At 39.1% G+C, this 27,749-nt stretch overlaps 1 protein-coding gene across 1 annotated transcript in view; it reads left to right on the forward strand.

The window, feature by feature from the left end:
* tbc1d9 (TBC1 domain family, member 9 (with GRAM domain)) overlaps positions 1-26,455 on the forward strand; it is a 30,962-nt gene extending 4,507 nt beyond the window's left edge. The window contains exons 2-21 of the mRNA XM_037764906.1: positions 6,699-6,809; positions 9,259-9,377; positions 10,658-10,886; positions 12,321-12,582; positions 13,180-13,387; positions 14,510-14,716; positions 14,860-15,024; positions 15,430-15,580; positions 17,960-18,174; positions 18,277-18,394; positions 18,473-18,758; positions 18,903-19,032; positions 19,873-19,971; positions 20,736-20,804; positions 21,037-21,277; positions 21,443-21,508; positions 22,288-22,374; positions 23,355-23,423; positions 24,423-24,526; positions 24,629-26,455. Of these exons, the coding sequence (XP_037620834.1) occupies positions 6,699-6,809; positions 9,259-9,377; positions 10,658-10,886; positions 12,321-12,582; positions 13,180-13,387; positions 14,510-14,716; positions 14,860-15,024; positions 15,430-15,580; positions 17,960-18,174; positions 18,277-18,394; positions 18,473-18,758; positions 18,903-19,032; positions 19,873-19,971; positions 20,736-20,804; positions 21,037-21,277; positions 21,443-21,508; positions 22,288-22,374; positions 23,355-23,423; positions 24,423-24,526; positions 24,629-25,435 (3,743 nt within the window). The 3' untranslated portion in view covers positions 25,436-26,455. The remainder of the gene's footprint in view (positions 1-6,698; positions 6,810-9,258; positions 9,378-10,657; positions 10,887-12,320; positions 12,583-13,179; positions 13,388-14,509; positions 14,717-14,859; positions 15,025-15,429; positions 15,581-17,959; positions 18,175-18,276; positions 18,395-18,472; positions 18,759-18,902; positions 19,033-19,872; positions 19,972-20,735; positions 20,805-21,036; positions 21,278-21,442; positions 21,509-22,287; positions 22,375-23,354; positions 23,424-24,422; positions 24,527-24,628) is intronic.
* The last annotated feature ends 1,294 nt before the right edge of the window (positions 26,456-27,749 follow it).

Here is a 27,749-nt window from a genome sequence, read left to right on the forward strand (position 1 = left end):
AACAGTCAAATCTGCCATTGAGGACCAGTCTGACTCAGGAGTGGGCAATGTAGAATAAAACTTCTATCATATTAATCTACTTTCATGTAATGATATCGATATATATTGTGATATACTATTGTGGCTTCCAACCCTTTTTTTGCTTGTGACTCCATTATAATACGTAGTGGTACTAATAAGAGAAGTGAGCAGTGCATTCAAAGAGTGAGTTTCCCTTCTTTTGGAGTCCCGACGAGGTAAAACTCTGAAGTATTACACAAGAAAAGAGAAAAGATAAGAGAAAAATCCCAAAACAAATGTCATTTTGAGCAGCCAAATTTAGTATTTCATTTTTTTATTATTATTTCTCACCCCTGTAACCTCTTAGACTTTGTGACCCCTTGTTGAGGTCCTGACCCCCAGGTTGGGAACCACTGAACCTTTTTATGGCTAAAATAACCAGATGGGAATGTCTGTTTTTAGTCAATCCAGTTAATAAGATCTATTAAAAATTAAGTTATTTCGTTAAATTGAAGCAAAAGTCTTTTAAATCCAGTAAAGCACAAGTGGCCAGATACACCCAGAGATAGTAAAGAGATAACATCTGGGGTATAAACAGTGTGGTAAATTCTTATCTCGAGGTATATATACTGTCATATTTATCAACTGTAGTCTGACTAATAAAGGCTTAAAGGAAACATTGAGGTTTCAGGTTTCAGACTTGACACATTTGATCCTCTTTGCTATTAATAATACAAAACAAGACCTGCAGCCTCCTTTTCTCCGTCTCTGGTGAGTTCTTGCTTTGGAAACACAAAGTGTGCTAAGTGGTGCTAGGGGATGATGTCATCGTTATGTAAATGTCGAGCTTGGTGACTCGTACTGTGTGCCAGTTGGCACTCGGCGCCCAGTGACACTGGCACTTCTTCCAGGGAGAGGGGAAACCAATCAGCTGCATCAGGACGAAGCATTTTACTGAGCCGCGCACAGATCTGCGTGTTCAACGTAACGGGGCTCGAGCTCTGATGTCGGAGCTGGCAGAGGGCCAGCGAGGTTTGGTGAAAAAAGGCAAATGTGTGTTTGCTTTGCTCCACCAAACAGCTGCTCTCTGATTATTAGACATAATTCACTGCACATTGTGGAACTTCGGTACAGTAGCTGCATGAGACAGTCAGACAGGGAGGAAAATAAACCATTCACTGTTACTTTAACTAGTTTACTGTACCAGTTTTGGCTCTCTTCCAGATAATCCCTCCACCTAACCATCCATTCATGAAATGAAACCGCACACTTGAGGATCCTCCTTATCCCGGGAATAGAGCAACATTTAACAATGTACGAAACGTGCAACAGAAGTAATCCTGGCCAGTCATACTGTAAGCCACAGAACAGCACATTGGCCATTGTAAATAAATAGAACATTTTCCAACGATGTAAATCACCAAATCACACTTCAGGATCTTCTCTTATGAAATATTAAATTCGGAGTGAAAAAAGACTGATTTATTAAAAACGGCGTATGCAAAAGTAGCTGACTAGGTTGCTGCAGAAGTGAAGACGATATCGGCCGATTAATCGGCTATCGGATTTTTCCTGCTCCAAACTATCGTTATTATATCGGCCTTTTAAAAATCCACTATCGGTCGACTTCTCCAACTACACATCAGTTTTATGTTAACTCCAGTTCACCTCTTTTATCTGAATAAAACTTATCAAGGATTCATCTTTTTGGAACCCTCAAATACAAATCTATTGTAGTTTTCCTTAATACTCAAAAGCTTGTAGGATCATTACTGATGTTCGTACCAGTTAAGAATATCATCCATTCAGAGATCAGTACTGTAACTCAGCTGTGTGCCAGCAAAGGTAGTTAAGAGGAAGTTTGCAAGCTAGCAAACATGAATGTAAATAATGCAAGTTTCAAACTTCTGAGAAAAATCATCTTTGCAGATGTTTTGAGGAAGGAAATGCATTAAACACAGTTCTCACGCCAGGATACACACAAGAATGTGAACATACTGTAACTTGGTTTGTTTTAAAAGACACATACAAATACACTTAACAAAGCTGTAAGTAGGTCTACAGTATGGAAGTAGCTGCTCAGTGTCATGTTTAATGTAATTTGCATGACAGTTTAAACCCGATAAGCTACCAGCTTTTAACAGTCACTTACAGTCTTATCTAATAACAGAGTTTGCATGCACATTGTTTTGTAGGACAGTACAGAGCTGGAGGGACATTTGAAAGGACGTCTCACATCTGAGTGTCCTTTGTTGTCTATATGTGGCCATGATCATTACTAGTCAGTATGTTCAGAGAGGGAGCAAAAAGAACAAGACAAAACAAAACCTGTAGTCATTCGACTGTAAATAACCTCAGAATCAGGTGATCTTGTCAGTTGTTATGCAACCTCACACTTTAGCGTAAAATTACACAATAATTTGAGTCATTGTACAACACGATATTTCACAATCTAGCTGCTAATTACTGTATGTTTGAGTGGAAGTGTGTCATATCAAACAGATACTGATCCTGTTCTTTTATAGGACGCACAGCTACTTTCAACTTTATGACTTTCGTTAAAGGTGCAGTGTGTAGGATTTGGCAGCATCTAGTGGTGTAGTTGCAGATATCTGGTGTCTATGTAGATATGAAGGACTCAAAATCAATAGACTGTATATAAGAAGTGGACGTAGCTATTGTGACATCACACATTGGTTTGTGGACTGGCGTTTTGAAGCCTTGAGTTTGGCATTTTGGCCGTCGTCATCTTGTTTTTTTTGCAACCAGAAGTGAAACGAGAGGGTGGAGCTAAGTACGACCGAACACTGAATAAGACATTTTCAGGTGATCAAAAAGGTTATAATGAACTTTCATGAACTGAAAACACACTGTGAAAAGGTTAAAGTTGTAAGAGGGAAACACGGACTACACCCAGACCGGACAACGCTGTGGTAGCGACCTGTCAATCACAAGGTAGCCACGCCCTAAAGCATCCCCTGCTTTATGGTCTATTTGACTCTAAATGGGAACATAATTTACTAAATGAACATCATGCTGTATTGAAGAAGACTTGAAACTAGCGATTGAGACCATAAACTCATGTTTACAATAAATCAAGTGAGAAGTAGGGTCATTTTCTCATAGATTTCTATACAATCTGACTTCTTTTTGCAACCAGAGGAGTCGCCCCCTGCTGGCTGTTATGAAGAATGCAGGTTTTAGACACCTCTGCATTGGCTTCATTTCTCAGACCCGGAGGTAGCCTACTGATGAAAACAGAAACGTTTCTTAGTATCAGGAGATTATACACTAATGAAAACATAGTTATGATTATTATATTCCATTTCTGCTAATAGATCCTCGGAATGTTACATACTTCTTTTAATGTTAATAGATGTAGAAATTGTTCCGTAAAATACACATTACGTGGAGGCAATGAGACTTGCATTTTGTGATGATGATGATGATGATTCAGGCTTGTCTCAGGTTTCTGTTAACTGAAACAGTATTGATTTTAAGACTGAGGGATATTATGTTCCTTTGTGTGCTCAATGCAAAAAAAGGAACAGGCATTTCTTTTGGCAGAAAGAGGATATAAACAAAAGAAAAGCCCCTTTTTCCTCATGTTGTTGGTTTGGTCTCCTGCTCTCTCACTGAGTGAGACCACTAATGTTTCAGAGAAGGTGATTCGTTTCGCTTTAACAATAGGGAGCTCTGATTGTGTGTCTGAGAGGCACAACGCATCACATGATTTTATAGCTTGTTCTGTTCGGTGTTTTTCTACCCCCCAGAAATAACAGACGGAACATGTAACCATTAAAACTGTGTGTTGTCTTTGTTTTGTAGGTTGTGCACCCACTCATTCAGCGTGTGGAAGGAAATTATCTCTGTAAAGGCAGAGGTGTGAGTTGGAACAAGTAGTCACATGGACTTTTTGGTGTGATGGGTTGAACATGCAGAGGCATGTGATGTGTTCCGGGACTGCCGTTTGTAAAATAAACAACAACTCGTGTTCAATTCACACTGGATTGGTCTGTTTGGGGTTTCACTTGTATCGGTCTGACTGGAGGAAGAACAAGGTGTATGTCAAGTGGTCTCACACCTTCAGTGGTCTCCTTTCTTGTTCGTTAACCCCCAAATTTCCTGTGTTAAACCTCAACTCACACGTCGTAGGCTGAACCATTCATTGCTGTGTCCAAATTAGCTGCCTTTCATGAATTTTTAACTACGAGACTTCAAGATAGAGCAGCAGATACTCTCATTCGCTGCATCACTTTGGTATTTACTTTAAACTATTTTGAGAGGAAAATTTATAACAGGGCACACTAAATGCCTGAGTCTGAGGTGTGAGCAATTGTCGAATGTTTCAGTTATGACTGTTTTTAAACCTTGTGATTTTCTTTTGTCAAAGAGGAAGTTGTCTTCACGCTCACTACAGTTGTTTGTTCCTCACAAAGGGACTAAACCAAAGTGTCAGGCTGAATTATCTCATTAGTTTCAGTATGAATAGCCTCCACTTTAGCTGATTGACCTCTTTCAAATACAAGTGAATAGTTTATTTGTGTATAGTGTGTATAGTAGTTCTCATGGCAGGGCTCTGACACATGACAGTCACCATCTAACTGTCAGTTTTAGAGACGTCATGGCCTAGCAGCTATTTATTAAGGCCCTTTATTGTTGTTTTTCTTGAGTGGTGAGAGGGACTGATGAGGAGGAATATAAAGAGGAAAAATATATGATCATATTATATGAAAAAGATATGTGGAGAGAAGAAAGGACATGAGAAGAGAGGGCAGACAGATGGAGTGAATGATTGTAACTGTAGTCCGAGGTCTTTAAATAATGGCGGGTCAGTGAGTCTAAACCACGTAGATATATTTTTATTATTTCTGACTTTTTTTCCTCTGAAAATAAGAAAACATTTCAGCTTCACTCGCTTGTCTCCTCTCTGTCTGTCCCCTTCCTCCCCCTCATCCTCTCTCTCTCTGTGTGACTCATTCTGTTTTTGCCCTGATGAGCTGCAGAAACAAAAATAACCTGTCTCTCATGGCAGTTCAACGTATACCTACTCTGAGCTAAGGAGAATATTCACAGCTACCAACAGCTCAGAAAATGGTTTTGTAGGTTTCTAAATTTCAAGTCATTGTGGCACCACTTTCTAATTAGGAACTTATGTAAAAGGTTTTTAAGTTGTAACTGCTCTCAGATCAGTTACAAGCCATTATTAAGAACAGCTTTTTGGGTTTCCAGGTTGTTAAACTGTTTTTGGCTGTGAAGTCATTAGTAAAGGGTCAAAGGTTTCTCATCTCATGATAAGCCAGCAGCAAAAGCTAGTAAATCAGAAATGATTAAAAATGTCAGAAATAGATAAAGGGTTCTTACAGCGGCCTATCAAGTCTGCAGTTGTCACTTTTAATAAGTTGTTAAATGTATCCTGTGAAGTTTTCTTGTTTACATTAAGTGTTTCTCAACAAAAAGTGCGAATCCGCATAAAACATTTACAAAGTATATGTTGTTAAATATATTGTGAACCTGCATTGTTTCCATTCATTGCTGTGTCATTGAGACATTGACATACTTAAACATTTTAGAATAACAGGAAATGGTGTGATACGTGCAATGTTAGACGGCCATCAAACTGCAACTCTGAACGTCACTTCAATTCACAATTTATGAAAGAATTTCCAGGGTCGTGTCTAGAAAGTAACCGATAAGTTGGGAAACTCTCGCAAGAGCCTAAGGTTAGGCACTGACCTTGAAAAGTTAAGGTTAGGCATTGTTTTCGAAGCGTTACGGTTAGGCATTTACCTCAAATAGTTAAGGTTAGGCATTGACCTAGAGAAGTTAAGGTTAGGCATTGCTCTTGAATAGTTAAGGTTAGGTATTGATCTTAAATAGTTAAGGGCCTTGAAAAGTTAAGGTTAGGTATTGATCTTGAATAGTTAAGGTTAGGCATTGATCCTAAATAGTTAAGGTTAGGCATTGACCTCGAATGGTTAAGGTTAGGATAGGTCGTCGGGGAGCGAATCTCGCAAGAGTTTTTGCAAGTTTTGCTTGACATCAGTATGTACTATAGATTTGCGCCACGTGCTTTCTGTACGGAGGAACACTTGCATCTGTTAACCTTTAGATGCATCATGGCTCTTCATTATTTCATTCCATTAGCCCATTCGTCCTTTTCTCCTGTGACTTTTATCTTTCATCACCTTCTCATTCTCTCAGTTAGTTTCACACCACTAGTTATCTGCCTTCATTTATCACCTGGCTTCAGATAACAAAATCACATTTAGTTATCAAACCCCAGAGTCTAAGATATGCAGATCTAACATGCTGAACAAGTCGTTCAAGCCACAGGATGTTTATCATATCTTAAACCACAAGACCTCAAGGGATTCCCCTTTACTTATTCCCCTTGGCTTATGCATAACAACATGCTCTGAGTATCAATGTAATGCTGTATCAATGCATTTAGTTTTATTTGTTAGGCTTCTCACATGGTCATTTATAGTCATTAAATGTCTGTAAAGGCTTTTGTTTCACAGCTGAACATATTTCTAGGTTAACTTGCACCATGGGGTATTTTTTAGCGTGTGAGGTTTTTACTGTTTCTGGACCAACACAATAAGTTCTTTATTTAGCCTAATCTGAAATCTGAAGTGTTTTGTATAAAGTATTTGGTTCTCGGTCTTTAATAACAGTATTTTGGTCTCTTGCAGGTTTGCTGGTTGGGACCCTGGATGTCGTCTTGGACTCCAGTGCTCGGATGGCCCCATATAGGATCCTCTACCAGACTCCTGACTCTTTAGTTTATTGGATCATTGCTCATGGTATGTGTGTGCACTTTAACTCTTGGCTCAAAAGACTGTGAGGAAATGCACATACAGTACATGGCAGAATTCAGTTTATTGGTTTACACCACCTCAGTTGATCTGCACATTTTAGATAAACAGGTATGTGTTACTCCAGTATAGACCCCTCCACATCCCTCCCACAGCCACCACACAACACATAATGCTCCAGCATCCTGCCTTTTCCCATGTTGGCTGCTGAATGCCAAGCATTACATCATGCCCCGGTGGGTTTAAAGGGCAGGATTACGGGATCAGGAATCAATGCTCAAATATGAGTGGATGTTTTTCTGCTTATCACTCAATGGGGCTTCATTATGATTGCTGGCGTCTCACAATAACGTAATCTGCATATTCTATGTATGCAAAGCTTTACTTGTTATCTCCAGTGAGAGGCTGTCTGTGGCAGCAAATCATGCAAAGCAGCAGCGACACTCCAGACTGATTAGAAGCAGCACTTTTCATTTTTGCAGTGACACTGAATATGAAATCATTTTAGGAAAAGCTTTGACACTTCCAACACAAAACCAGGGCTGCAACTAATTTCATTATCTATTAATTTGCTGATATTTTCTCGATGAGTCAATCAATCGTTTAGTCTACAAATGTTAAGAATAGTGACTTTCCTGTAGCCTAAGTTGACATATATGCAGAACAAACTGCTTGTTTTCTCCGACCACAGCAACCACTGTGGTCCAAAACCTATACATTATTAGTTTTAGAGTTGCAAAGATAGTTGTTTAGTTGTCAACTATTAAATTAATCGCCAACTCTTTTGACGATCGGTTTGTTTGGTTTGAGTAATTTCTAGGGCTGCCAAAGTTAACGCGATAATAACGTGTTAACGTAAATTTGTTTTAACGCCATTAACGCAACATGCAATTTTTAGGTTGTAGCAGGCTCAGTTTAAAAGCTAGAGTAATGATACTGAGGAAAGACTGGCTTGGCCATTTTCAAAGGGGTTCCTTGACCTCTGACCTCAAGATGTGTGAATGAAAATGAGGTCTATGGGTACCCACGAGTCTCCCCTTTACGGACATGCCCATTTAATGATAATCACATGCAGTTTGGAGCAAGTCATAGTCAAGTCAGCACACTGACAGCTGTTGTTGCCTGTTGGACTTGAGTGAGCATATTTTTTTATGCTAAATGCAGTACCTGTGAGGGTTTTTGGACAATATTTGTCATTGTTTTGTGTTGTTAATTGATTTCCAATAATAAATATATACATACATTTGCATAAAGCAGCATATTTGCCCACTCCCATGTTGATAAGAGTATTAAATACTTGACAGATCTCTCTTTAAGGTACAGTTTGAACAGATACAAATTGAGATTAATTTGCGATTAATCGCGATTAACTATAGACAATCATACAATTAATTGCGATTAAATATGTTTTTAAGAAAAAAAAGGAAAAATTCTCTGATTCCAGCTTCTTAAATGTGAGTATTTTCTGGTTTCTTTACTCCTCTATGACAGTAAACTGGATATCTTTGAGTTATGGACAAAACAAGACATTTGAGGATGTCATCTTGGGCTTTGGGAAACACTGATTAACATTTTTCACCATTTTCTGACATTTTAGAGACCAAAACCACTAATCAATTAATCTGGAAAATAATCGTCAGATTAATTGACAATGAAAATAATGATTAGTTACATCCATGTTTGAGAAGCTTGAACAGGTGATATTTGCTGTGCTTTATTTGCATATATGTGGGAGTTGAGAGGCGATAAAAAGCCAATGAATCAGGATGATGCTTGATAAGGTTATGTTAGGATCAAACTGCTGTAAGATGAGTTTGTTTGGGTATATGTGCAGCCATGTAATTAATTCATCTGTTCCCTACTAAATGTGTATATGAAATGAGCACTATTTGTGCTCCCTCTCTGAAATGGAGGCCTACAGAAGACTAGCCTGACTTTGAAATGGCAATTGCTCTCCAGCTCCCCTCCCTCTCCACCCAGAGATAGAGGAGAGTGGAGCAGTCTGGCAGACGTGGCTAATTCAGTGAATGTGCACTCACTGGACGGCTGTTTGCAGCAGTGCTGAGGGATAATGGTCCACAGTGGCAGCCATTACTGCGATCAGTTTCTCCTGCAGCAGCAAAAAAAAAAACAGTTTTGACCTCACTGATAACGGTAACAACATGGTCGTTATAGTGTTGCTGTTTAGAAGATATTCATTTAATTTTACTCTTGAAATTTGACTAGCCCGTCCTCCAGTTAAAGATGATCTCCCAACTCCCTGTTAAAGAATACAAAATACCTCAATATCTCTCATTTTGCATGGTAATTTTCCCATTAATTCATGTGTGGCCCAGTGCTAGATCGTAACTATAGTGCCAGTTATTTCTGAAACATTACACCATCATGCTTCCCCTGTGTGAACCCAGTGTCTGAGTGCTCTGACTTTTCTCTGCAGGAACCTCCCGTAAAGAGATCACCGAGCACTGGGAGTGGCTGGAGCATAACCTGCTGCAGACGCTCTCCATCTTTGAGAATGAGAATGACATTACCACCTTTGTCAAAGGAAAAGTCCAGGTAACTACTCATTCTGTCCTATCAAAAATGTAATGTGATGTTTGGACTAAATCCAAAATGTCCCGTGTGAAATAGTGAGACGATTGTTTTTCATTATAGGTGGAACATTATGGACATTGTTTTGGATTTTTCTATTTGTTGGTCCTGGACAGTCAGAGTGTAGAGCGTTTACAGGTAGTGGATAAAAAAAATAAACTGATAGCTCTCCAATAAATTTAAATTAACAGAGGAACTTTTTGATCTTTTATCATCAGGCTTTGTGTAGTAACCACCACAGAGCAGAACAAGTAATACACTATATATATACAGTATGTATAGACATAAACATATCCACCACTCAGGTGCAAGTAAAATGTTGGGCTAGTAAATCTAGCAACTTACTTGCCCGAAGACAAGTGGTAAAAAATAATTAAACACATAATTTTTCCGTAGCTGATGATGGATGTAGCTAAGGAGTGAGCCATCTCACTTCCTTCTCATCTCTGCTGAGAGTCGCACATTCATAGTACCAATCCGGCACTCGCGAGAGCATGGTGGCATCTAAAGACAAAGTTTATGAGCTGAAGTGCAAGTTTCAATTATCCTGGAAATTAATTACAGACATTAAAGAAATGTAAACAGTTTTAAGATTGTAACAAAAAGTCTGACATTAAAACACTTTATCTAGTTAAATTCTTTATCAGTGTAATGCTCATACTGTAACAGAATAATAAAAATGTTTATTTAACAATGTTAAATTTATTCAAATATTTTAGTTTTTAGTTTAAGTTAAAACATTTTTTTAAAGTTTTTTTTATATTTTTTTGTGTAATTTTCAAGAGATAATAAAAGAAAAGAATGGAAAAAAATACATCGTGATATCGTACACATTAAAGAGGACCTGTCCAATTTTGAAAATGGAACAGAAAAGGTTGCCCGATCTTAGCAAACCTTCTGGTTTGAGTGTTGTGATTTAGCTGCTTGAGTTTAAGGTGTGCTTTAACATCCTCCAGCCAACGTTTATGAGATGGTGGTGCAGTCTTTTTCAATTTAAAGAGAAGAGTAAAGAAGGCCACAACTGCACCTTTAAACAGTTCTCATCTACTCCTGAAAAAGGTTTTGCCAGATTACTGCTGGCAATGAAGTACTCTAAACTGTAGTAGCCCATGCTCGATGCATATAACCATGTGGAATTTGTAATTTAAAACATCACATAGACAACTGCTGTTCCTCGCTTTACAATCCTAATGTTTCATGTTCCAGCTCATTTCCTCTTTCTGTCTCTTTCCTTCTCGCCTCAGGGCATCATTGCGGAGTACAACAAGAACCACGATGTCAAAGAGGACGACGACACAGACAAGTTCAAGGAGGCCAGCGCCAAGTTTCGTAAGCTGTTTGGGATGCCGGAGGAGGAGAAGCTTGTCAACTATTACTCCTGCAGCTTCTGGAAGGGCATGGTGCCGCGACAGGGATGGCTCTACCTCAGCATCAACCACCTCTGCTTCTACTCCTACTTACTAGGAAAAGAAGGTTGGATATTCACTATTTATGTGTCTTTATCTATTACCTATACTGATATCTTTTTTTACCCAACTTTACTTTTGTCAATGTCATTAGGCAGAATTGGTGGGTTGATATGGGCAAGACAATAACTGTACAGCAACAGGGTCTTTCAATGACACCTTAGAGGCACAGTATATGTATGGTTCATTTTTCTAGTATTTTACATATTGCTCATATTGTAGTCTTAAAGTAGGGCTAAGATACTCTTCCTTGGTTTGCTTGCGGACATTTATTTATTTTACTAGTTGCAAAAAGCATTTTAAAGAGACATTCATCCTGTGTCAACTTGTCTGAGATTTTGCCCAGGCAGAAAACAGCAATCCGCTTCTGTTCCAAATATATACATTATCTTTTTAGCAACTTTGCCAATGTGATAAAGTTAACAGACAAGCCCAGATGAGATGAAAACAATAATCTATTTTTTACCACACTGCATTGGTTTTATCCCTGAGAACCCCTTTGTGTACATTTAAACTTTGGAGTTACAAAATACGTGGCCTTCATCTGACTTACCCCCATATTATATATCTTCCTTAACTAACTCTTTGACCGATTCTCTCCCCCATTTGTTGTGGTATGAACAGTAGATCGTTTTTGGAGTTTCGATTTGTAGAGTTATCGGAGTCTTTTGTGAATATCTAAATCAGGGCTGCCCAAAGTGGGGCCTGCGGGCCAAAGTTGGCCCACCATCCGGTTTGATTTGGCCTGCCAGATGTTAGATAATTTTTCTTATTTATTTTTATTAAAAGGCCGGCGGGATCGCCAGCGATCCTGACCAACTTTATTGTCTTTTGAAGGCTGTAGCAGGTTCGGTTATCAATACGGTACTGGTATCATATGAAACTATAAAAACACAAGGAATCCATTGGTGCCAACGTGTCATGTTGGCTTGTCGAGAAGAATGCTAAATAACGCTCCAAAGTTAGACTCATTTTTGGCGAGGAAAAACTGGCATGGCCATTTTCAAAAGGGTTCCTTGACCTCTGACCTCAAGATATGTGAATGAAAATGGGTTATATGAGTACCCACGAGTCTCCCCTTTACAGACATGCCCACTTTATGATAATCACATGTAGTTTTGGGCAAAAACATTTTTGGCCCGTGGCCCACCATTGAGTTCCAGTTTTAGCCCTCCAAGGGAAAGATTTGGGCCCCCCTGACCTAACTAAATCTGGCATTAATCTTTTTTTCAAGGCTGTATTTATTTGAGATTCCAAACTATTATCACAAGTTATATTGCAGTAAGTTGTTACATCAAATAGTTCAAGACTTGCAAATGGTTTCACCTTGAGAAACAAGCAAGAATACTAAAATGATGCACAGCACTTAAGTCCATTGTTTTTTCTTATCTGGTCAATATGTACTAATGTCTCTACCTTAATGTCTTTTTGTAATTGTCAGCCAAACTGGTGGTGCGTTGGGCCGATATCACCCAGCTGGAGAAGAACGCCACCCTCCTGATGCCTGACGCTATCAAAGTGAGCACCCGCATCAACGAGCACTACTTCTCCGTCTTCCTCAACATCAACGAGACCTTTAAGCTGGCGGAGCAGCTGGCCAACATCGCCATGCGTCAGCTCCTGGACAACAAAGGCTTCGAGCAGGACCGCTCGCTGCCCAAGCTCAAGAAGAAGTCGCCCAAGAAGGTGTCGGCACTCAAGAGGTGAGAAAGAGCTGATGCGGAGCGGGAACACTTATGCTCATCAATAATTAATGCCGTTTAAACATGTTTATGACATGCAGTCGATTGAACATTAATGTGTTATGGTTGGTAGAGCAGTTGGTTATCCAGACACTTAACGACAGAGGTAGAAAGTCTAAAACAGTGTTGCAAGTTTAGATTTTACAGTTCAACTGCAAAAGCACGACACACGTGTGTTAGGAAATAAAAGGGTATTGTGCTGTTGAACTCTCTGCAAGCCCTTAAGGATGGCCTCAATATCCCATTTTTGCTTGGTCAACACATTTTATGTAAGCATGGTTTGTTTTCACTGCAGTCTGACTGCTATTGCACAACACTTCACTGTATCTGCACAGATGCTTCATTGTCCGTGTCAAAATTGTGTAACATGAGGAAATGAAACTATCCACTGGACTGTTGTTGTAAATTTAACAGGGTATACTAAACTATACTATACAACAGGTATTATTTTGCATTAGAGTAATTATATTTTGGTGTATCACTTTTTTGACTGTGTCAAATCAAGCATATTTACAAAAATCTGTCATCTAATATGACTCTGCATTTTTCATCCTTCAGGGATTTGGATGCGAGAGCTAAGAGCGAGCGTTACCGAGCGCTCTTCCGTCTGCCCAAAGATGAAAAACTGGACGGACACACAGACTGCACCCTGTGGACCCCCTTCAACAAGATGCACATCCTGGGACAGATGTTTGTTTCCACCAACTACATCTGCTTCACCAGCAAGGAAGAGACACTGTGCAGCCTCATTATCCCGCTACGAGAGGCAAGTTGGTCCGTCTAAATGTCTGTTTCATTAACAGCTCGCAAGATGGTAGATTTAATAGTAAGAGTTACAATAATTGGAAAAGATAAAGTCAGCACCTCGGTCTGAACAGCAGTCATCAGCTGAAGTAAACCGCTGAGACAACATGTGACTGTGTTTGATAATGTTGTCTGGTAGAGGGTTGTTGTCACTGCAAATGAAAGTACACAAAGTAAGTACTCGCTAGTTTCCATTTAACGGTAGTCATTTGCTAAATCACCTTGAACCATTAAAACGTACGGAATGTATTACTGCAGCTGGTAAATGTAAATTGGTTGCTAGGTTACAGCAGCGCCATCCAATCACAAGCAATCAATTATGTAAACAGGAAGTAACTGCAGCCTCACATTATCTGTGCGTTCCAATAACCATACCAAAGACCGTATATTGCCATGAAATGAAAGTCAATTGTTCGTTCTATTGCCACATCATCGCCCAGCAGCAAAGCTACGCTTCCGCCATTTTGGACTGAACGCGACACGCCAGTAAAACGTCTGCCTAAAAAGTGCTGTACAAAAGTACAAAAATGTCATTGTCATATTCTACCAAAATGGCCTGTGTTGAACAATAAACATATTATAAATAAAATAAGTGTTTTCAGTCCAAAATGGCGGCAGCGGCTGTTGGTGTCAAAAAAACACCAGAGTTTCGTCTCTTTGTTTCTATACTCTTTGCTCATACTACCTACTATTTAGTATGCCAGAAAAAGATTTAGTATGTCACTGCCATGTTTGACATACTATGATACATAAAAATACCAGGATATCCTACTACATCTGAGCACATTTTGCAGCCAGCATGCTTTTCTGACTCTTCTGACCCACAGTCCTCTGTTCAGCGGATATATGAGCAAGAAGGTCAAAGTTCAAGGTGCCATGTTATGACAAAGCAGTATGTCCCAATTGTATTCATACTGCATGCAACAATAAGTACTTTATAAGGGCAGCTGCAGTACGTACTAATAGTAACAGTTACACACTGTTCTTTTAAATGAGAATTCCTATTTCTGATACATTTCATGGATATGGCTGCTTGTCATTTATTACTAACTGAGATTGTGAATGTTCCCCGTCGTTCTTTTAGGTGACCATCGTGGAGAAGGCAGACAGCTCCAACGTGTTGCCCAGCCCGCTCTCCATCAGCACCAAGAATCGGATGACATTCCTGTTCGCTAATCTGAAGGACCGAGACTTCCTGGTCCAGAGGATTTCTGACTTCCTGCAGCAGACCACCTCCAAGATATACCTAGAGAGGGAGCTCACCGGCAGCCTCAACAGCTCAGACGACGAGGTAAAAAAATGTTCTTTTGTTTTGTAAATACCTAGTTTACATTAAATAAATGTAACATTTATAAAATAATGTGAATAATTGTGAACATTGGTGGCGTCTGTGTCCATTTAAAAGCTCTTGAATATGATGTCTGTCCCCTCCAGGTTTACTCCCAGCAGGGGTCCCTGCTCTCCAGCAGCCCACAGCACAGTTTGAGCTCAGAAGGCGAGCGTACGTTCAACCTAAACGACAGCAGCGTGCCCACCGCCACACAAGCCCTCATGACCATGTACCGCCGCCGCTCACCCGAAGAGTTCAATCCCAAACTGGTGAGTTAAATGCTCTTTTGTCGAGTACAATTAAAAGTATTTCAACTTGTCGAACATGGCACGGCACTTAGTAACACACTAATTCATTCTGCTTCTGTCTTGTAATATACGTTGTACATTTTTTGCTTGCCTTTCCATGATTACCATTTTCACATCATTCCACTGCACGGATATTATGCTGCATGGAGGATTGCAGCTAACAGGAGCCTAGCAGGATTATTTTTCCCGCACGACTGTGCATAAATAAAGCCAAACCTGTTCTTGAGCTCAATGCAATGGGACTGTGATTCTGTATTATAGAATATTACAGTATTCATGCTATGTGGAGTGTGCAAGAAAAAAAGATTACAGTTATTGTACTTGAGCTACTGCATCTCATGAAATTGTTTTCCCCTCTTTGCTCAGGCGAAGGAGTTCCTGAAGGAGCAGGCGTGGAAGAACCACTTTGCAGAGTACGGACAGGGAGTGTGTATGTACCGCACAGAGAAGACGAAGGAGCTGGTCCTCAAGGGGATTCCTGAGAACATGAGAGGAGATCTCTGGCTGCTCTTCTCTGGTGAGCAAATGTTCAGGGAGATACTGTAAACACACGCTGTGCATACAGAACTGAATGATTCCGTCACACACACTGCACCTAATGAGACCGCACCGTGCATACTACGTGCTCACACTTAATCATAACACCTCGTGACACATATTTTACGCAGGTGTAATTTAACTGCAGACGCCCTGTAGACAAATACACAATGTAGGAACAGGATAATAGCCCATGTGAGACATGAATGCTGAAAAACAAAAGCTTTTCCTGTTCTGCAGCTTGTATGAACACATGGTAAAGATTAATTTACCACTTTATTTATGACACAGTGAAAATGTTTTTCCAACATTTAGTACCGACTCTAGCCTAGGTGGTGCCTGAGGCAAGATTTGAATATAAGCTAAAGCATTTATTTAAAATGATGAATGCTTTATCACTTTTCAGCCACTCAACTGAAGTGAGTGTTTCTTTTGAGGGGTTTTTAGACCCCTAAAGAGGTAAAGTTTATAGTATTTCACAAGAAAAAAAGCAAAAAAAATATATATATTATATATTTATCATATATCAAAAAATATATATATATATTATATATTTTTAGGGACTCCTTCTGGAGGGTCCTGACCGCGAGGTTAAGAACCACCAGGTTAGGAGCCGAGAGGAGAGTCCAAGAAAACTACCGATGCTACCCTTGGTGTAGCACACCGTTCGAAATTTCCACCATGCGCTGCGCTCAAAGTTCAAATTATTTCAACTTTGACAATGTTTGCCGCTGACCTTTTCGAAGCGCAACCAGCGTGATAACAGCTGCAGCTGTTGTTGTCGCCTAGCAACAGTGAATTTGTTCCTTGCGCACTTTCTGATGGCATATTATACCTTTGCTGCGCTTTGCCTCTGCAAGGCTCTGTGCCCTACCTCGCGGTGAGCGAAGAGCAAATTTCTTATCATGTGAAGGCAGCTTTAACGACACAGTACCCCAAAGATGAACATACAGCTGTATATTTTCAATGATATGTTTTTATACTAAACGTCATATATATATTATAATAAACAGCGTGCAAATGCGCAAAGTTACTTTAGAAAACAATTAGGGCTACGACTAAAACGTGTTCCCATTATTAATGTCTGCTGACTATATACACTTTAAATTAGTTGATTTTAAATGTTTTATCAGGGTACATTTTAATACCACTAATGTAAATACTCAGAGAAAAGCTACCTGGTCATGCACTTACATGAACAGAGAATTCAATAATGATCCTGCTGATGTGACCGAAGTTATTTTTAATATCTGGAGTAAATGGGGTTTGGAGTTTTGCTTGAGGTAAAAAAAAAAAAAGATCTCACTTGAATTTGTGTGAAACAGCTCATAAAAACGCTTTCATATGCATGTATTATTTTCCATGAGTGTTTGAACACATCATTTTAAACCTAGTAGCCACCTAACATTAGCTGAATGGAAACTTTCCATTACCTGCAGTCTCTACAGAGGAGCTGTATCTTGTGACTGTGATTCTTGTGATTCTTTAACAACATGCTGCGTATTCAGGTATGCATCAGCTCCAGACTTCCCTGTGTACAGGTGCAGTCATGCAGCAGCTTGTAGTCATCTTCACCTGAACAAACTGGGTTACTAACAGCTCCTCCTTCTCTCCCCAGTGACCCACTTATGGCTCACCTGGCAGTCGTCATAGCTGCATAGTGTTCACCTGAGTCACCCTCACATGCATCTTATGAAAGGAGTTTTCCCTACACAAATCTCCTACAACAAAAACAATTGACATACTTATTTAAAACATTCAGTTGTTTACCCAATTGGTGTCTTTTTATTTTTAGAACGAAGGGTGTAAAAACCAGTTTGGTGAGCTTAATAAGTAGGTTAGGTATGTGGATAACTGTGCTGAGGAAAACCTTGAACAAGGAGTGATGTGAACATTGGTGTTACAGTGCATGTTGACTCAACATTTTGCCTCAATCATTTTGCATTTTTTAACATTTCCAATGTTTTTACTATTTAAAAATTCAAACCTTATAGTTTCAATGCTCTCTTGAAATCAGAAGATGCTCTGTATAATACAAAGATACCGAAATAAAACATCCACGATGTGACAATAAGGATTGTAAAGTTGTGTTTAGAGGGAGCTAGTGGAGTCTAATATTTCTCCTTGTCAGGCTGCTGACTATATGTAGTAATGTTGCGATATACCGGCACTGACGATACCCGTGATATTTAAAAAATAATTTCAATCAATTAAAATATTGAATCGCGATTAATCCCATGATTGTCCATAAAAGTTGATCTATCTCATAGGATTTAAGTATTTAATGACAGCTTTGCATGTAGTCAGTTATCTTGATGAGATCTGACAGAGAAGCTTTAAATCTCATGTGTTTTCATAGGGGCGATCAACGAGATGGCCACCCACCCCGGTTACTACGAAGATCTGGTGGAGAAGTCGATGGGCAAATACAACCTGGCGACTGAGGAGATAGAGAGGGACCTGCACCGCTCTCTCCCCGAGCACCCGGCCTTTCAGAACGAGATGGGCATCGCTGCCCTCCGCAGGGTCCTCACAGCCTACGCATTCAGAAACCCCAACATCGGATACTGTCAGGTACGCACACTCCTCTTGTTTAGATTTTGACATGAACTGGCAGAAACCTCACAGTCCTTGACAAAACATGAATTGTTACTCTTCTCTCCCTCGACACCAAAGGCGATGAATATCGTGACATCAGTGTTGCTGCTCTACGCCAAAGAAGAAGAGGCTTTCTGGCTGCTTGTGGCGCTCTGTGAGAGGATGCTGCCTGACTACTACAACACCAGGGTCGTAGGTCAGTATGTGCTTCTGTATTTTAGGGTGTTTGGTTGACAGTTTTCCGTTTGTTTAACATCCTCTTTTTTTCCACCAGGAGCCCTCGTCGATCAGGGGGTGTTCGAGGAGCTCGCCCGCGAGTACGTTCCTCAGCTGTACGACTGCATGCAGGACCTCGGGGTCATCTCCACAATTTCCCTCTCCTGGTTCCTCACCCTCTTCCTGTCGGTCATGCCCTTCGAGAGTGCAGTGGTGGTGGTGGACTGCTTCTTCTACGACGGCATCAAGGTCATATTTCAGCTGGCGCTCTCCGTGCTGCACGCCAACATCCACCAGCTGCTGGGCTGCAAGGACGACGGTGAGGCCATGACCGTACTGGGCAGGTAAGGGATCTAGATTCAGAATATTTAGAGTGTTCTTTTATCATTCTTCTCCACTCTACTCTAAAAACCTAAAAACGATTTCACCATTTATCAGATTTTTTTTATCCAACGAGCCTGAAAGAGTTCTTGATTTGTGTGTTGCAGATACTTGGACAGTGTCACCAATAAGGACAGCACCCTCCCTCCCATCCCCCACCTGCACTCCCTACTGACAGACAACGGAGAGCCGCATCCAGAGGTCGACATCTTTAAACTGGCCCGCAGCTCCTACGAGGTATTTAACCGGGACGATAAAGATTATGTAAACCTGTGTCCTCATCTATGTTTAGTCTTGAGACGTGCAGCGAGAAAGTACAAATCTGACATTTATCAAGTGCCTCCTAATGGAATTATGTCAAGGAAGCTGTGATGTTACAGCTTTCAATTAAGTTCAGTTTCAGATTATTTGATTTAAATTCAATTTAACTTTAAATGTATCTCATGGGGAAGCCCAGCTGTCTGCTCAAAATCATGCAGCTGTCTCCAGCTCAAGGTTATAATAGTTTTGAATTTTCAATTAGTTATTATTTCATTTTAGTTTTAGTTAATTTTCAGAGTGCGTTTGCTGGTTTTAGTTTAGTTTCAGTTTTTCAGAAAGGTTTTGTTTTAGTTTTTGTACATTTAGTTTGTTTGTTGTAGCTGTTTGTTGTTAGGGCCAGGTATAATGTCTCAGAAGTATGTAGATACATATACATACAAAATACATGGTTGGAGAACTGTAAGAATGGCCATAATGTTTAATCTTCGCGCTACTTTAGTGAAGAGATTGCATCATAGCGCCATCTCCTGGAATGTCAAGTCTGTTAGTGGTTCAACGTCACGAGAGTTGATGGAAATTCATGCCGTCTCCTTTTTTCAGTAGTGATATATTATAGCTAAAAAACTAAAACTGAAATTAATTTTTTTTCATTTATTTATTTATTTATTTTTTTACCCAGGCAATATCCTATTGTTTCAGTTTTTCTTAAAGGATGTATTTTTTATTAGTCCAGCCATCCTTGTTGTTTCCACTGTGACAATAATACCACAGCTGGGTTCACTTATATTTCTCTCTGTTTGTCTCCTTTTGTGTCAGAAATTTGGTTCAATCCGTTCAGATGTGATTGAACAGATGCGTTTCAAACAGAGACTGAGGGTCATCCAAACCATTGAAGATACAACTAAACGCAACGTGGTAAGCGCCCACTGACTTAGTCTTATTAATACTGTAACAAGGCAAATATTTAGCTTCGTCCGCAATCGCACACTATGCACCACATACTCAATATGTGTACTATCGTTCAACATACTTTTGTGTAAATAAACATTAGTATGTATCTTTTATGATGCGCCAAGCCTCCTTGCCGGTTGGAGTCACGTAACCATGGTAACCTGTGCCAACCTCGTGACCAAAATGACGATTTGTGAGAATCAAAGTCTGAACTAATTAATAATATATGTTACGCCTAGCAAAGTGAAATCTTATACTTGAAGCGTTATTGATGTTACAGAGCTGTCGGTCGACGTCTGTTATGAATGTTGTCTTCACTACCACGTTGCATTGTGGGATACTTGTGCCACCGTAGTGTCCAGTGTTGCATATTGTAATATTTCACCGCAAATAGTATGTAATTCGCGTACTATTGGTTTCATACTAGGGTTTCAGACATACTAATATACATCACGCACTGTTTTAGCGTACTAAATTGCATGTTAGTGTTGAAGTTTTGACGCAGCCGTTGTGAAAGTTTAATATTATCCGTGTATTTACTATAATGTTGTTACTCAACCTGGTTGTGCAGATAGCAGAACAGTGATCAGGCAACATGATAACTTCAGAAGTCTCTTAGGTCAAATTAGATTTGAGCTTTGAAACGCAATGAACAACACTCTTGTCATGATTAGATACTCTGCTCTCTCTTCACACTTAACATTCATGTAATTATATTATGTTTTCAGGTCAGGACTATTATAACAGAGACTGCCTTCAGTATTGACGAGCTGGAGGAGCTCTATGTGCTCTTCAAGGTGAGTTACAGCTTACATATTCATGTTGTGGGACTTTGTAATTCGTGTACCTCTAGCTAACATCTACTGTTACTGCCACCATGATAAAAGTGAGATATAGACATTAAGTCGAGCAGTCATTTGGTCTCTACAGAGAAAAGAAATAATAACCTGGAAATCTTGACATTAGTGCTCCAGCTCCATAAGCTATTCGTATTGATTTGCATATGATATTTTACAACCCTCTCTTCAGGCGGAGCACCTGACCAGCTGTTACTGGGGCGGCAGCAGCAACCCCACAGAGCGCCACGACCCCAGCCTGCCCTACCTGGAGCAGTACCGCATCGACGTGGAGCAGTTCAAAGGCCTGTTCAACCTGCTGTTCCCCTGGGCCAACGGCACCCACTCTGACCCCATGGCGCTGCGCTTCTTCCGTCTCCTTGACCAAAACGGAGATGCCCTCATCAATTTTCGGGAGTTCATCAATGGCCTGGGTAAGTAGAGTAAGATGTGGTTTGTAACATAGGGGATCAGTTGACAAGTTGATGTTTCACGCTGTCATGATTCTGATTTAAGGTAGTATTTAATCCAAGATGATGTGTCGCATTTAGAAGCAGTTCAGATGTGTCGGGTCTCTAAAGCTTGTCGATGTGTTTTAGGTGTCCTGTATCACGGGGACCTCATTGAGAAGCTGAAGCTCCTCTACAAGATGCATGTCATACCTGGTGAGTGTGCATCGATGCAGTACTCTTGTCTTTAGGACACTACAGAAAATACTTAACTTCAGTGGAGCAGGATTATTAGCTGTACAGAAAAGAGGTGGCTCAGTGGAACATGTTGAGAGAGAAAATGTTAAGCTCTTTGTCTCACTTCATCGAGCAAATCACTTTCTCAGGATTACCTTCGTCAGCATGCTTTTCTTTTAAACGAGATAACTGACGGAAAATGAAACTTTTTAAAGTACTCACTGTATTTTAAATTCAGTTCTCAACTTAATTTATAATTAGGTTTGACTTTTATTAACACTTTGAAAAAGTGATGAGCCTAGTGTCACATAATTCTTTTTGATGTGATTTTTTTTTATATAATCTGATATATGTATAAATCTGATAAATGTATTAAAAAGGGAATTTATCAAAAGTAACTTGGACTAAAATTGAAATTTGCGATCAAATGTTGCGCTGCAACGATTAATCGATTAGCTGTCAACTATTAAATTAATTGCCAACTATTTTGATAATCAATTAATCGGTTTGAGTAATTATTTTAAGAAAAAAGGACGTCATTTTGGGCTTTGGGAAACACTGATCGACATTTTTCACCATTTTCTGCCATTTTCTAGATTTTATATTAATTAATGGAGGAAATAATCGACAGATTAATCGACAATGGAAATAATTGTTAGTTGTAGCCCTAATAAAAAGAAATATATAAAATGACAAAGAAAGGTTCACATGATGTTTTCACAAGCCGAGTTAAATTTTCCTAATTTCTTTGCTCCCAGAAATCACTCCTGAACCTGAAGAGCCCGACTCTGCTTTTGAGGCCACTCAGTACTTCTTTGAAGACATCACTCCAGAAACATCCATCGGTAAGAACCTCAGATTAGTTTTTTGCGATCAAATTGGTGTTGATTTGATTACATACTTTCCATAAGCACACTTTGATATAATATAACCATATATCAACATGCAACATTGTATATCCCCACACCGTACAGGGTGCCCCAATTTTTCCAACCCCCTTCTCGCCATGGTGACATTTTGTTAAACACCTTACCCAACCACAACACCCCTCCACCCCTCCACCCCAACTTTATAACCTCAAGATAGAAATCAGAAAGGTTATAGATGAAGATACAAAAACAGAAACAAAAAATTCCTCCCTTGCATAATAAAGATCATAAATCCGTACATACACGTATCAAAAACAATTCAAAAAGCAAGTAAAATAAGGGTGAAAAGGACATTATCACTTCAGTTATTTAGCTGAGTCATTTGTTGTGCTTTTATTCCTGTTATTATTTATAATATAAAGGACTTGAGAGAGATTGCCATCATGATATTTGCACAAGTGAAATCTGTTTTTGTGGTTATGGGCATGTCATGTGATTTGCTGGGGAAAGTGTGGTGGTATTAACCTTGAAACCGCAGACATCGCATACAGCCTGCATTGTGCACACTGACAGTGATGAAAGCACAAAAACAAATGTGTACACAAGTTAAATTATGTGTGTGAGACACACGCCTGCAGGAATATCCTCCTGTGTTGAATATGCAGAAGTGCTAGAAACTGCCTCAAACTCCTCTGTTGATCTGAAAGCTGTTGTTTGGACAATTAAACTTTTATAAGGCTCTGATGATATAATGTTACACAAGTGGAGCAGGACTCTGTGTTTACTGGATGATCAAAAACCTGCAGTATGTAGAAAATACAGTATATGTTTAATATAATATGCTTGTATTCAGAATATAGATGCTGCTGCTAAAAGATGGGCACTGACACTTTAGTCTAGCTATTGAATTGGATAATTTAACTATTTTAACTTGATGTTTGATCCTTTCTCCTCAGGTCACAACTCAAAGTGCAGAAGTGAGAGGGATGACGGCTTTGTCAGAGTTACATTTAAGACTGAAAAAGGTAAGCAGCATATTGCAAAAGGAATATAAACGCCTGAATTTATAGATCTAATACAGCACACTACATAGTCCCATTTGTCTAAAATTAGTAACAGAATGCTTAGTCTCATTCAAATAGAAAACCATCTGTGTGTGACATTGCATTTAGTCTCTATTGGCAGCCAAGAAAAACACAATTCATAGTGTTTGTAAAGTCAAAGTGCACCTTCATGCTTTTTTAAAACCAAAATATGAGTCAATATGTGTACATGGTATGAGCACCTGGGGCTAGGAACAAAAACAGACTATCCAGAATTACAAACATGACTAGTAAAATTATTGGGAAAGTGCAAAAACAACTGGGATGGATATATGAAACGCAGGTAAAACAAAAAGCCTTACAAATTGTGTCTGATCCTGTTCATCCCCTTTTTAAAGAATTTATAAAAACTGCCCTCGAGAAGACGCTATACTGTAGATCTGCCGCAGCAGCCAACATTTACAAAAAGTCTTTCATACCAAATGCAATAATTTTGCTAAATTTGTAAAGACAATTATCACACTGGGTTCTCCATTATTGTTGTCTATACTGTGCATGTTGTGCTATTTATTGTATGTGTTAGGATTTACTATGATGTGTTTTAACCAACCTGTGAAGCCGAAGGCAAATTTCCACATTTGTGGACAATAAAGATTATTATTTAAATATTAAAAAAGATTAAAATATTTAATTGCGATTAATCGCAAATTAATTGCACTTTTTTTTTATCTGTTAAAAATGTACCTTATAGGGAGATTTGTCAAGTATTTAATACGTATCAACATGGGAGTGGGCAAATATGTTTGCTTAGTGGCATTAAAACGACTTTGCGTTATTATCGCGTTAACTTTGACCTAGCTTTAACCAACCTGTGAAGCTGAAGGCAAATTTCCACATTTGTGGACAATAAAGATTATTATTATTATTATTATTATTATTATTATTATTATATTAATAACACATTCTTTGTCCATCTTACAGTGAAGAAACTGAACACTCCTGAATATCGCCATTACCTGAAACTGTGGCACCAGGAGTCAAAACCTAAACTAGAAAACACAAAAGACCTCCCCAAGCTGAATCAGGTAAGACTTCACCCTCTGTATCTGCTGTTATAGACAGTATGTGCATAAGAAACTCAGCAGTTACAGTAGGTGTAACTGAACTCTTGTGTGTTTTTCCTCCAGAGCCAGTTTATCGAGCTTTGCAAGACCCTCTACAGCATGTTCAGTGAGGATGTTGCAGAACAGGAGCTCTATCACGCCACAGCGACCGTCACCAGTCTGCTGCTGGAGATGGGAGAGGTGGGAAAGCTCTTCTCCTCCTCCGTCAGGAAGGACCACAACAACATGGAGGGTAAATCCGAGCTGAGCATGAGTACAAGAGACGCCACAGACCCCATAACCAGCCAGGAGGCCGTGCTCGATGACGTGTTCCAGCAGCAGCGGGGTCAGGGTGACGGCTTTGACCCTGCAGGTCTGGAGAACAAGCCAAGCCCCAGCGAGGAGGAGAAGGGGGACGAAGGGAGCGAGCAGCTACCACCTATGCAGGACATCAAGCTGGAGGACTCTTCTCCCAAAGACACGGGCACGTCATCCGCCATGCTCATCTCGGATGATGAAACCAAAGATGACACTTCAATGTCATCCTACTCCGTGCTCAGCGCAGGCTCCCATGAGCTGGATGAGAAGCTGCAGTGCGAGGACATTGCAGACGATACGGTGCTGGTGCGCAGCGACAACGGCTCGGGCGGCGAACGAAGTAACCGGCCTCACGGCGGCGCACCCCTCGACAGGGGGCTGCCTCACAGCACGAGCATCGATAAAGACTGGGCCATCACGTTCGAGCAGTTCCTGGCCTCCGTGCTCACCGAGCAGGCCCTGGTGCATTACTTTGAGATGCCAGTGGAGGCGGCGGCTCGCATAACAAACGCAAAGAACGTCGGGCGCCCCCTGCTGTCAACAAGTGACTATGAGATCTCGCTATCCGGCTGAGATTTCACACAGACTTTTTAAAAGGGAAATATCAGTCGTGTAAAAAATGTCTCGGTGAGTTTTAGAGGACAATGAAGGTCAGTTTATGTGTACGATACGAATGAATGTGACCAAAAACTGCTCTTAGCGATGTATTTTACCAGATGTGAAAGACTTTTATTATAACAATCACTAGATTCTGTCCAGCTAGGAGGGAGCAGGACATTAATATTAAGGTTTGCTCAGATGAAATCAGTGTGTACATGTAGTAGCTGTACTTTATAAGACATTATGCATAGGTGTTACTATTGTAATCTCTAGTACTCTTAGGCTATTTAGATGTAAAGGTCCACAGATACAGTACAGTTCTAAACTGGGATATTGATAGTCTACGTACTTACGATCACCTAACATTATATCCGGTCAAACTGTCGCTTCCTTGCGTTACAATTTTAATTTGCTGTTAATCAAGAAACATTTTTAGTTTCTGATCGAATGACAATACGGACAAATACAAAACAAAGCCGTGAAAATTCAATGATGAAGTGAATTTTCATGTATTATTATGTAATTTTGACCATTGATTGAAATGCTTCTCTTTTGCACACCCACACATCTATGACTTCCTGAACATTCACGCCCCAAAATATTCCCAATAATTGCTCCGGCGTGTTTTATTGATAATCGCAATCAACTTATTTAATTCAAAAGAAAACCACTCACACCTGATGGTTAAGGAATTCATGTGTCCTAAGAAATGATTACACTAAAAAATGCTTTTATATGAAAAGCCTGCACTTTCTTTATGTTTACAACATAATGTGATCCACTAATGTATTACATATATGGCCTTTTTTTCTTTTTACATGTTTTAACCTTTTTTTGCTCTGTATATTTTTTTATGTTGCTGTTTTCAACATGTTTTTATGTGAATATTTTTTTATTTTAAATGTCCAGGTGTTATTACTCTGGATTCCAATGCATTGTGTATCACTCCATCTAATTAAAGTTACAGTATGATTGATTCGATGCTGCACAGAACAACGCCTCAAGCCTTTTTCATTGATTTAATCAGACCGAGTGCCACGATATGACCAAGCACACAGTGTTACTGCCATCTGGTGGAAGATCAGTGATGCTACCAATCGTTCATTTCCTAAAGACATGAATTTTAACAGTAAAATATGATTCCACAGATGCAAGAATTGCATTATCCTTTGTTTTTTTAAAACTAGATTAACCTGTTATTTACAAAACCTTAAATTGGTGCTTTACAATAACTTCAATATTTCTTACTGGCACTCACACTAGACAGTCACTTGCACTTAAAAATGTGACTAGTGCAGTGATTCAATGTAACTAAGTGCATTTTTAAGGTACTTGAACTTAATTTCACTATTTCATTTTTTAATGTTACTTTATACTTATACTCCATTAAATTTCAGGGGAGGGTAAAGCTAGAGGTACTTGTTACTTTGCAGATTTTACACAAAACGAAATGATCAACAACAAACAAAATGTGACTTTTTGTTATAAAGTGGTGAAAGAACTAAACAAATCTTAAGTAAAAGTAGCGATACCACAGTGTAGAAATACTCTGTTACAAGTAAAAATCTTGCATTCAAAATTTTACAAAGTAAGTACAAAAGTATTTGCATAAGTTACCAAAAGTTAAAGTACTCATTTTGCAGAATGGTCCATTTCAGAATCAAATATATTATATCACTGGATCATAACTATTGATATATGAATGTGTTCATTACTTTGATGTTGCAGCTCGTAAAGGTTAGGGCTGAGCAATATGACGATAGATTTACCATGTGGTTATTTCATATAGACTATTAATTTACCCAAAACATGCTATATCATGATATATATATATTATAATTATATATAATTATATATATATTATAATTATAAATATATATAATTATTATATATATTATAATTATATATACATATATTATAATTATATATATATAGATATATATCTCGATATATATCGATATATCTCGATATATATCTATAGATATATATATATAGTTATATATCGAGATATATATCGAGATATGAAATTATCTATATCAGTATAGAAGATTTTGGCCATATCTCCCAGCCCTAGTAAAGGTGGAGCTAATGTTAATTATTTTAACTAAAGTTTTACCTCAGCTTAACCTTTAATAATACATCATAATATTTTTTTTGTTGATTATATTTTGTATTATTAATCTGAATCTGCAAAGTAACTAAAGTTGTCAAATAAATGCAGTGGAGTAAAAAGTACAATATTTGCCTCTGAGATGTAAAGGAGGAGAAGTATAAAGTAGCAGAAAAT

The sequence above is a fragment of the Sebastes umbrosus genome, chromosome 3, assembly GCF_015220745.1.
Source record: "Sebastes umbrosus isolate fSebUmb1 chromosome 3, fSebUmb1.pri, whole genome shotgun sequence".
Taxonomy (NCBI): Eukaryota; Metazoa; Chordata; class Actinopteri; order Perciformes; family Sebastidae; genus Sebastes; species Sebastes umbrosus.